Raw genomic sequence first — 12311 nt, forward strand, 5'->3', positions numbered from 1 at the left:
ACAATTGCACTATATAAAGGAAATATGGGATTGTTGTTGCAATGCATATGACGTATTTGTTTTGTGGGGGAGAAAAGACAGAAGTATAAGAAAATGTTCTGAAGTCTGTGTTACTATAATATTTTGAATAACGTTTACATGTGAAAACAACTCTTTAATACTGATGAGATCAGTGATCTGCTCTGTAAGCATTGCTTAGGTAAAGAAATAGCTTTCAAATACATTTTTTCATGAGTTTTAAAAATATGCATCTAATTATTGTAATACACACCCTTTGGCGTAGTATTTGACATCTGTGTTGTCTTCAAGGTTATCTATCACTCGCATGTCATCTAAAAGGAGGTACTGTCTCAAACTGAAGTATCTTTAGAGCTGTGAGAGCAGGTGAACACAATGGTGGGGGGAGAGTTTTAAATGTACTATAAATCTGCTGTGTCTGTAAGCCCAGGGTGTTGCTATAAAATTAACAGAATTTCAAAACAGGGAAAGGTTAGTGCATCAAGACACAATAACATTTGATATTGCTGCAGATTTTCTTTTTAGTGGGTTCCCTCCTAAGTACTATGTTTTAAGGGCCAAATCTTGACCTGCAGCATGCACTTGTCCAGGGAAGTATGGGAATATAAGATGCCTCTTACTCTGCACAAATTATTCATATCAAAAGGCCATGGCATGGGACAGAGAGCAGCCTTTATGTCTCCAACCTGACACCAACGTATCTGTGCTGCAATCAACGCAGCACAGATGGGGAAATGAACTCTGCCAGCTTTAGCTGGTGGGACTTGACGACTCCATGTTCTAGCCCTATGTAACTTAATGGATATTTTGACTAACTGTACATCCCTGCTGTTGGCGGATATGTTGTTGCACTTAGTGATAGAGGTCTATGTCCACTAGTTATAAGGAGCTAAAATGTTTGACCTATAGAAAATGCTGATTTGCCAAACCAAAGTTTTCACAGAACATGCTCAAGTTCAATGAATTTCCCACCTTGAAAAAATGTTGAGAAAAACATTTGAAGTGAAAAATTCTGATTTAGCTGGCTCAAAACTACTTTTTGTTTTGAAATTTAAGTTAATTAGCCTCAAAAAGACTTTTAAATAAAAAAAAAAGTCAAAATTACTGAAATGAAACATTTGGATTGACTCAAAACAAAAATCTGCTCTCTCTCCCCTCCCCCCCCGGATGTTTTTGAAATTTGACTTTTTGCCCTGATTTGAGATGGGAAAATATCTTGAACTCTCAAAGAGTTTTCTTGTACTGCATATATTTCTCACCTACGTATGTTGAGTAGACCAACTTGTTTTCTTAGACTGACCACTTGGCATATTTCAGTGAATGTCTTGCTTCTAGGAGGCTTTGAGGTACAAAAATGTCCTATCATAGAGCCTACTCTTTCTATCGTGCTCTGCTCTATTGCAGATAGTGCCCGTAGATTAATGGGTGCAATGTAAAGGTTGAAATTAATTAACAATTTGACATTTGGAGACTTTAGCACAACAAAGTTGGCTTTCAGATGAATTGGTAATGCATTTCCCCTCTGCCTCTAAAAGAGAAAAGTCACCTCAGTTCAATAACGAGCAATATAATTCTCTTCCAACATTTTGTTTGGTACCAAGATTTCCTCAGTCTTGGGGCCTGGCTATACTCGCAGATGTAGGGCGCTGTGAGTTAAACCACCCCTCAGAAAGCACTGCAGTGTGTCCACACTATCAGATTCAAGCGCACTGGCATGGCCACATTAGCAGCTCTTGCAATGGCTACAGAGAGCAGTGTATTGTGGTAGCTATCCCAGCATGCAAGTGGCTGCATTGTGCTTCCCAGGTGGGGTGGAGTGTGACAGGGAGTGTGTTGTGTGTATGTGGGGGGGGGAAGAGTGCGTTTTTGGGGGGCTGATAGCATGTCAGCATGCTGTCTTGTAAGTTCAGACAGCAGCAGATTCCTCTCCCCTTGCCACCCCCTCCCCCCCACAGCAAGCAACATTCCACACTAATGGTTGCTTTGTCCTGGAGCAGATAAGCAGCCAGCTTTGAAAGGGCATATCCGCATTCCTGCAGCTGATTCCAAAACTATGACAAGAGTGGCCACTTGACTTAAGGGGATTATGGGACATTTCCGGAGGCTGATCAGAGCGCAGTAATGCAACACCTCATTCACATTGATGCTGGGGCATTTCAGCCGAGGCGCAGCACGTGTTATGCTTCTCGTGGAGGTGGATTACCAGGAGCGCTCCAGCTGTAGAGTCCAGGTGCTCTAAGTGCCTTGACAGTGTGGACGGGTCATGAGTTAGGGCGCCTGGGGCTGCTTTAATGCGCTCTAACTTGCAAGTGTATCCAAGCCCTTAGTTTCCTAATAGCAAGGCTAAACTCTTATATAGTGGGTTTTTTTTAATCCAATAATTTCAGAGCAATTTATAAAGGGGAAATTTTACGGGTTGTGATACAGAGAAGCTAAGTGACATGTCAAAGATTAGACATCAGTGGCAGAGCTTGAGTTGGTAGTTTTAAGCACTAGACCGTGCTGTTTTCTTTTGTGATCCTCTGGACTGGGGATTATAAAATTTGGATATTTGCCAGGACAGTTGTGCTGTTGCAACCACTGTAATTTTTCTGCAAGTTCTTTAGTTCATCCTTGTTCTGTAATAGGTGTTGGTATGTTTGTTCGGGTGTTTTTTTTGTTTTTTTTTTAATGTGTATCAGCTTAAGATGCAATAGGTCCTTGGTGTTGCTCATAACTTTCCCATGTTAACAAGCCCTAGTTATAGAGCTGTGGATGTTCTATACTTAGATGGCACTGTGAAAATACCAGCTTGGTCCCCCCTGTTTGCCACACTTCACTATTTGACTGTAAACACAGTTAATTACGATGGACATACGCTAAGCCAAGGCTGAAAAGTTGTTCCAAACATTGAATATTGTCTTTTGAGGGCTTTTGCTATTTTCAGATGGAAATGGTGTTTCAGTGAAGAAGGAAGAGACAGATGATGGCTTCATTGATCCAATAATATCGCTATTCCTTTCTGATATTCAGCTCTTGTATCATAGTGTTCTTCAGCAGGAAATCTATGCTCTGGCACTGAAAACAGTAATTGCAGAGGAAGTAGCATGGCCCTCTAATCTAAGCCTATTTGATGTCATGGTGTGGGACCCATGTTATTACTGAAGCCAATGTTGTACTTCATTATTTAGTTTCTTCATTATGTTTGACTTTAGAGTCACTGAGCTGTTTTTCAGAATCAAAATAAAAGTTTCTCACTTATAGTCTCAGATGCAAAGCAAAAATCTCCAGTGGGAACATGCTTCTTAAAGAAGCTTCTCTACTCGTTTCACTTCTCCCCCTTTTCTAAATTTCTGCTCTCCAGTATGGTCTTAATCACCTGCAAAATTGGAGGTGTGCTCTCGTATCGGTTCCTGACACTATTGAAAGGAGAGAACTTGTGCCCATCAGAATCGCATTTTCCATCCCTAAGCCTTGGAGATCTTTTTTAGGAATAATAAAAACATATACAAGAACAGTTTGGGGGTCAATTCCATGCAACACCCTTTCTGCCTTTTCCCTTCTATCTTTGATGCTGCCATGTGTCTTGAGTTTAGGTTCATTTTCACACAACAAGACCCCAACACAGATACTGAGGTTAGGATGTGCTGTGATCTTGTTCTGAATAATAAGCATCAGCAGCCCCATTGACTCCCCTCCTTTGAAAAGGCTGAAATCCCTGTGAACTGCGAATTACAATTTGTAGCTTTCTGGTTTTGTTTTGTTTTTTCTTCATAATAAGCCAAGTGAGCACATGCTGGTTTCTGATTAAGTCCATGTAATAGGAGGATGGTAGGAAGGAAGCTCACAAGCTTTGCCACAACTCACGAAGTATGGCCAGTTTGCTGCAGCTCTAGGAATGAGTTTTTGTTTTGTAAAAGGCAAAGTTTCAAAGGACTTTCTCATCAAGTAGTTTGTTGATTCCATCGCAGATCTTTTTGAGGTATGGTCGGCAATCCCCATCAAGGCTATATAGGGCAGTGAGGAATTCCACATCTGCAAAGTGATTGAAGACATGGTTGATACGCCCGTGGGACCTGGGCGTCAGATGTCGCTCTACCAGTTCATGCACCAGGTCTTTACATTCATTCAGAAGTTCTGAAAGAACATTTCTATCAAAGGTGTATTCTACCTCGTAAAAACTGACAATTGTCATGGCTGTCTGATTCAGCTTCTTTCTGAATTTGTCTACGATTTCCAGCTCTTCTTGGTTGAATTGATTGTTTCGGTAGAGGATCCCAATTTTTATTGCCACTTTAATCAAGTCCTTCATAATTTTGTGAGCTTCCTTCTTGTTCCTTGTATGTTCTCTAGTTACTTTATATAACTCATCAAATATTTCGCTGCTTGTGTCGTCGATGAGCATGTTAGCCATAGTTTTGGTAGCCATTTTACTTAGGAGCTTTTTCTGTGCTTGCAGTGCAAGGTTCTTTGAACTGAAACAATCGAGACCTATTGCAGAGGAGAAAAAAAAAAAGCAAAAGTTGATTGCACTTCGGAAATACTTTGCATATAGTGGCAAATTAACAACATTTAATACAGCCTGTTGTTTGTTAGCCACACTTATAAGATGCCTATGGTTGATATGTTCAGTGAATACTTCAGAGATAGGTGCATTAGATATGCAAGCATAGATCATGTCTTCAATATTGTTTTTCCATCAGTCCTCAAAGCCTCAGCAGCTTAAGTGTCAATATCCCAGTTTTTGATTCCTAAAATCTGGGGCGGGGGAGGGAGGGAGGGGGGCGGTTGTAGATGGTAGGAATTGAATATTCAAGATATACATTTACTTTATTATTTTGTCCTTTGCAAACACTAAAACTCGATGCATATTCTTGGTTTTAAAATAGACAAAGCTTTAAAATTAAAGCTTTCTCGGCTGAAAGCTTTTGTTGAGACAATGTGCACAGAAATGTAAATTACCTGTCAAAGACACTCTAAGATTAAATGAGTACTTGTGGCACCTTAGAGACTAACAAATTTATTAGAGCCTTTTCTTTTTGCGAATACAGACTAACACGGCTGCTACTCTGAAATCTAAGATTAAATGTGGTTGAGAAATATAAGGTCCATGAAGAATTACAGATCCGGTCACTGGGTGTCACTATTGCTCCATGCTTAAAATGATTAGGCAGCATCTTTAGAAGAACTGACTGCACGTATCCATAAACATACATTTATATGTCTTTAATCTATAATAATGGTGCCTTTTTGGCTTTCATTGCCAATGTGCCTAATTTGAGAAACTGACTTTTACAGAGTAATTTGTATTTGAGCTTCTGTAGGAATTTCTCCTGCAGAACAAAAATATCTGAGCAGTTTTTTACATAACAACCATCATCATCAAACCTGGGTATCTTGGATTTTACAGTAGCTTGTAGAGGCTCAATGGAGATTGGAGTCCCATTCTGCTAGGCACTGCGCCAACACATAGAAACTGTCCCCATCCCCAAGAGTGTAAATTCTAAATGAATAAGATAGGCCAAAAGTGAGGGGAGTGAAGATACAATGAACTGCTAGCCTGAAGCAGGAATAGGGGAGTAACACAGAAAACTGGACAGCTAATGTTTCTCTCTCTAGCTGCATCCCTGGAGTCCATAGGATTCTGAGACTCCAGTAGAATAGTACCTGTGGAACAGCTCCATGGCCACGGAAGAGGGATTCCTTCCACACCAGCTGGATCCTCACTTATCTGAACTTTGGATGTCGCCAAGGACAGGATTTGACTCTAAATTAACAGACTAACTTTTCACAAGTGGAATGCTATTGTCACTGGTGCAAAAACAAAGCTCTAATGTGACTCTTGGTCGCTTTGTGGAGTGGAAAGGATAAATTAGCTCCCTCTAACGAAGATGAGAAATCAAGCAAAACCTGGTAATACATTTTTTTTAAAAGGGAAACAATGGTGAAATGGGGTTTCTTTTTCATCTCTCTCACAAGTCAGTAACTCAGCAGTCAAGGTATTATTGCAACATTCATCGTGGTGTGCGGTACATTGGAAGGTGCTGCTTTGAGAGATTGGGACTAAGTACTTTGTTTCTGGTAGCACCTACCATGTGCTAAATGCTGAACAAACTCAAATGAAGGCCTAGTCCTCGCCCTGGAGAATCTACAGAGAAACAGCTTTCATTTGCTGAGACTAGTCTTGAATCTATGTACATTTGCAGCAATACCTACAAAGTGAATACCCAGACCTCTTCCCCTTGTGCCCCACCTTGGGGTCATTCACTTTCCTGCTCCAGCAAATGTAAGGCAGGTAGTGCCCCATAAACCCCAATGCACAAGCTGTAGTGTTTCCAACAAATGGTTGGTAGGGAACTTTATTGGAGCACTATCTGCCTTGAGTCAATAACAGTATCTAGCAGTTGTCACTGGATAGATTCTCAGAGGCTGCTGCCCTTTAGGGAGACTAGGCTGACCCCTGAAGACCTATTCCAGTACTGAAGAAATTCCCCTCCTTTGGGCCTAACCATAGAATTTCTCCAATAATGGGACTGAAGGCCGTTCTAAATTACATTATCTGTCAATAGTTCCCAGGGTAACTCGAGCCATAGAAGCTGGTAAAGGAGCTGCTACAAGTAGTGCCAATAAAGGAGAGCTGGCTGGTGGGGGTTGTGCTTGCTCAAAGTCCTAGAGTTCTGTGGAGCTGGGGGACTATGGCCTGACCGCTTTTGAACAGTGGCCCCAGACTAAATCAGTGTGATGGCTGCTGCTGGAATGGTCTGGAGCATTGCTCTGGCTGTGTGGTCCCAACATCACTGACATGAGACCTGGCCACCCCTTTGTATGGCTGGAAAGACAGCTCAGCCAAATTTCAGTGAGTGGGATTGTGATCTGGTGCACAGCGTTGCAACACTGCTCAAATTTGGCCTGACCACCCACCTGTCCCTATAAAAGGTCAGCTGGGTCAAATACTGCTGTGATCTGGTGCACAGGGAGTGTGGGGAGTTCTTTCAGAACTCTATTCCTGGCAGCACCTGCTCATGTGCTGTGTGGGTAAGAGAGGAGGGGGGGACTCCTTAGCTGAAAGAGCCCTGGGGTTCCTGTGAGAGGAGACAAGTGGGAATTGGAATTTGCTCCTCCCCATCTCTAAGAAGTATCTGAATTGGCACAGCTGGCTGCTACATCAGCACTACAGTGCTAGAGGCTTCCTTTTGCACTGGAATGATCCTCCTGAGAATGGCTATCCCAGTTTTGGGGTGCTCGCATGGAGTGAGTGATGTAAAGCTGCTGAATGCCGCTGAAGATTGGCACTTTCATGTCTCAGATATTTTGAGTCTCATTATTTTGGATTCTTACTAAAATACAGTGAGAACATGATTCTGAGATTACAGTGAATTAGAACAAGTTATTTTCTAGAAGAACTGTTTCACTACCCCATATATCTGATACCAAAACATATGAAATACTTTTCTGACTATTCCAAAATTGGCTGTTCAGTTACTTTTGCTCTTTTTTTACTAGTTTAAAAAATAGAAGATGTTGAAGCTTTGAATGTTCAAGCATTATATTTCTTTGCTGGTTGCCTAATAGAGCTGTGTAATTAACCAGAGCTTGGTGTATGTGTGTGCAGGGTGTGTGTTTCAAAATGCAAATTGAGTGACTAATTTTGAATTAAATGTGACATGAATTAGTGCAAACAGCTCTTAATCTGATAACTACTGAATTAAGGGTGGTATTTTAAAAAGGATTATTCCACACAGCTATTGCTAAAATTCCTAGTCTTAAACAGCCTCTTTTTACCATTTTAGAAACATTTTAGAAAGGAATAATAGGAAACAATGGTTAGCACTGGTAAAATGTACATTTGTTGTTCAGATTACTTCATCCATGATGAAGTGTTCTGATAGCCTTTCTGCACCGTATCTAAACATACAAGCCCATCATCTTAGATCTGGCCTTCATTGGGACTCAATCCAATTAGTTTTAAAGGTAACGGGAATTGGACTGGGTGGGCCCTCATGTGCAAAGAATCAGTTTTGCAATGTGGGTGCACCCCGTTTTGTGCACACAAGCGTGCGTGTGTGTGTAAATTAGGGTTTTAGGGAGTCTGCTTCATGATGGGTACATATATACACAAGCTGCACATAACGTCTGTAGCTGCAGTCAATTGCACACATTAAAACAAGCGTTCAATATTGGAGGCTAGATGAAGGCTGGCTGAAAAATTAGTTTGATATTGCATATTAATGACAAAACGGAAGTAATAAAATTAAGATTTTTATATTTCAATGTAAATATTGTTTTCTAATTAAACATTTTTCTTAAAAGAAAATGTCTTTGAAGTCTCTCTTTTATCAGGGCAGTTTTTTTCTTATACTGACTTGATAACTTTGGGAGTTTATAAAATAAGAAACAAGCCAGTAGGCTTTAAACATAACATTTTATGTCACCACTATGGCAATTTGATAAGATTTACATCTCAGAGTACAGTATTGGGTCATGAAAGTACAGTACAGCTTGCAGCGATTCCAGGGAGATTGTTTTGTCTGAACAATGTACATTTTATTGAATGTGAGCTCTTTTCACAGGGGGCCACAGTTTCCTCGCAGATGGGTCTCCGCTTTGATAGGCTACTTTGATTCTTGCTTTTGTCTCCTTTGGGCAAGAGCCAATTGTAACTCATTCTGTCTAAAGGCCATCCACAGTTATCACAAGGCTGTGACGTTTCCTGCAGGCTTGACAATGCTGGCTAAGAAGGACACAGCACCTGTCTGCTCTGTGAACTCCATTGGTTCTGTACCTCCCAACAACTTTCAAAGGCCTGCTCCTAGTCTACGAAGCTGTGAACCTAATGTGACTTGGTTACTTCAGAAATGGCCTTGTCCTCCATGACATTCCAAAGCCATGTGCTTGGATGCTAGGGGCATAGTTGCCATATAAAAATTAGGGCTGTCAAACGATTAAAAAAAAGTAATCAATTTAAAAAATTAATCCCATTGTTAAACAATAATAGAATGCAATTTATTTAAATATTTTTGATGTTGATTTCAATTACAACACAATAAATGTACAATACTCACTTTATATTTTTGATTACAAGAATTTGTACTGTAAAAAACAAAAGAAATAGCATTTTTCAATTCACCTAATACAAGCACTGTAGTGCAATCTCTTTATTATGAAAGTTGAACTTACAAATGTAGAATTATGCACAAAAATATGCATTAAAAATAAGTGTAAAATTTTTGAGCCTAGAAGTCCACTCAATCCTACTTCTTATTCAGCCAATCGCTAAGACAAATGAGTTTGTTTACATTAGCAGGAGATAATGCTGCCCACTTCTTGTTTACAGTGTCAACTGAAAGTGATAACAGGTGTTTGCATGGCACTGTTGTAGCTGGCATCGCAAGATATTTACGTGCTAGATGAGCTAAAGGTTCATATGTCCCTTCATGCTTCATCCACCATTCCAGAGGACATGAGTCCATGCTGATGATGGATTCTGCTCAATAACAATCCAATGCATGTTCATTGTCATCATTGAGTCAGATCCCATGTGCAGATGTGGATTTTATTTTCTGGTGGTTCAAGTTCCGTAGTTTTTGCATTGGAGTGTTGCTCTTTTAAGACTTCTGAAAGCGGGTTCCACACCTCATGCCTCTCAGATTTTGGAAGGTAATTCAGATTCTTAAACCTTGGGTTGGTTAGAAATCTCACACTGGTTCCTTCTTTGTGTTTTGTGAAGTCTACAGTGAAAGTGTTCTTAAAATGAACATGTGTTGGGTCATCATCCAACATGAAATATATGGCTGAATGCAGGTAAAACAGAGCAGGGGACATACAACTTTCCCCCAAGGAGTTCAGTCACAAATTTAACACATTTTTTTTAACGACTGTCGTCGGCACTCGTTGGCAGCATGTCCTCTGGAATGGTGGCCGAAGCATGAAGGAGCATACGAATGTTTATCATATGTGGCACGTAAATACCTTGCAATGCCAGCTATAAAAGTGCCATACAAATGCCTGTTCTCACTTTCTTGTGATATTGTAAATAAGAGGGCAGTATTACCTCCTGTAAATGTAAACAAACTTTTTGTCTTAGCGATTGGCTGAACAAGAAATAGGACTGAGTGGACTTGTAGGTTCTGAAGTTTTACACTGTTTTGTTTTTGAGTGCAGTTATGTGTTTAAAAAAAAAAAACCTTACATTTGTAAGTTGCACTTTCATGACAAAGATTCACACAAGTATTGTAGTGCAGGTGAATCGAAAAATACTATTTCTTTTGTTTATCATTTTTACAGTGCAAATATTTGTAGTCAAAATAATATACACTTTGATTTCAATTACAACACTGAATACAATGTATATGAAAATGTAGAGAAGCATCCAAAATATTAAATTTTTAATTGGTATTCTATTTAACTGTGCAATTAAAACTATGATTAATCGCAATTAATTTTTTGAGTTAATCACATGAGTTAACTGTGATTAATCGACAGCCCTAATATAAATTAAAATATAGATAAGGTACACTCCATAGGGCTAGCGCTGCTGGAGCGAACCAGATTTAGTCTAATTGAGTGCGAGGGCCACAATATTTGCAGTGGTAGGATCTCAGCTGTAGAACTCTTTGTCTGAAGAAATCAAGACTGAGCCTTTTTATTCAGATGAGTGTGTAAAGTCTGGTGTGGGTGGGTGGGTGGATTTTTAAAATCTTTTTAAAATATCAGGAGTGATGCTATAAGTAACATAGGCAGGGAGCAAACCCCAGACCACTAGATGTAAAAGCCTGAGCTGCTACGGGTAGAGTTAAAAGACCAAGTAGGAGGCAGTAGCAGACTCATAAACCCTGTTGAATAGCCACTACAGGAGGGACAAAGAGCCAACTTCAGATTTTTTAAAATATTTGAACATATAAACGTTTGAGAGAGAGCTGTTTGTTTTGGGTTCCTGCTTCCAAGTATTAATCAGAGCTCAGATACCAAGCCAATGATTGCCTTTCAAAGATCACAGACAGCTAGCCACACTGATTAGATTTCAGACATTAATGAGGTCTGGGGAACAAAGTTTTACTCTAGAAGTCCTATCTTGCTGCCTTAAGCTGTGCTTTCTTCAAAAATATAACTCCTTTGCTTGCCACATAGATTATTTCTATCTCCTACTTTCCCTTGAGTAACAGAACAGAGTACAAACAATTCTATAAATGCTGTTAACCTTTTAGGACCCTTAATAACTGAACCTACAGAAAACCGCTTGTAGCTGGGTAATGATTAGATTGCATTAGGAATTTTGACATTTCAGCATCTATTGAAATGCGACTACTTCTGACTTCAGATCTGCACTGCAGATCCCTAAAACTTCAGATGACTTGTATATCAGAAATATTTTGTGAGAAACCTTCATACTAAACTGTTGTTCTCTAGTAATCTGCCATCCTCCAGAAAGTGTGGCTTTCCAGATTTGCATCTCTGCAGCTGTGATAAATTAATCAAAAATACAAAGACCTGGTTTAAGCAAAGAGGGCAGAATTTAAGGCAGAACTTGCTTTATACTGATAGCAGAAGCCAGTTTATTAAGTGTAAATAACTGACTTTCACTGGAACTGTAAATGTTCTTTGGCATCCTCATATGCGCAGCCAATACAGAGCTGTCTAGCTTATATTTCTTATAGAAATCAGCTATCCAAAGCCAAAACGTCCCCCCTCTGGGACATAGAGTGGAATTGGCCCTGAAAGATTTTTGATCTACCAACCAATTAATGAATTGTATTTACCTATCTGCATTTTTCCATCTGTGACAGATACAGCCAGCTAAATTTTCTGCTCATGTAAATGCACAGAACTCAACTGCTTGCCCAGTGTATGGGTAACTTCCTTCACTTCTTGTCTCAACACCCATTGATGAAGGCAAATAATGGCATATATAAAAATATAACAATGAGACATTCAGTTGTTTGGCTATATGTATTTTGTGATCATAACAGCTAGGAGAGGATAAACTGGTTGCCAATTGCTGGCCATACAGATGTTGAACAAGGCATTTACCAACATCCATTTTGGCCATTTATCATTCTTTGTAGACACAAATGACACTGTATATCTACAGAAGATATTGACAGGAAGTCTGCTCTGCATTAGTCATCCAGAATGAGGTCCTTGATAGAATACAATTAATGATTAAAAAACTAGTCACATTTAGAAGTAGGAAATAGTCTGAAAAGGGAGGAGTGCGGCTACATCACCCAGGAACTGAAGCTGAAGTGGCTTCCTTAAGAGCTGCAACCAAAGTTTAGAGCTGAAAAATCTTCAGGTTAGGGTAGCACCAGTAAAGC

At 39.8% G+C, this 12311-nt stretch overlaps 1 protein-coding gene across 1 annotated transcript in view; it reads right to left on the bottom strand.

Moving 5' to 3' along the window:
• Window positions 1–2399: 2399 nt before the first annotated feature.
• Window positions 2400–12311, bottom strand: part of TNFAIP8L3 (TNF alpha induced protein 8 like 3) — a 57777-nt gene continuing 47865 nt past the window's right edge. Inside the window, exon 2 of the mRNA XM_038420491.2 lies at window positions 2400–4488. Within this exon, the coding sequence (XP_038276419.1) occupies window positions 3926–4488 (563 nt within the window). The 3' untranslated portion in view covers window positions 2400–3925. The remainder of the gene's footprint in view (window positions 4489–12311) is intronic.

This window comes from Dermochelys coriacea, chromosome 10 (assembly GCF_009764565.3).
Source record: "Dermochelys coriacea isolate rDerCor1 chromosome 10, rDerCor1.pri.v4, whole genome shotgun sequence".
Taxonomy (NCBI): domain Eukaryota; kingdom Metazoa; phylum Chordata; order Testudines; family Dermochelyidae; genus Dermochelys; species Dermochelys coriacea.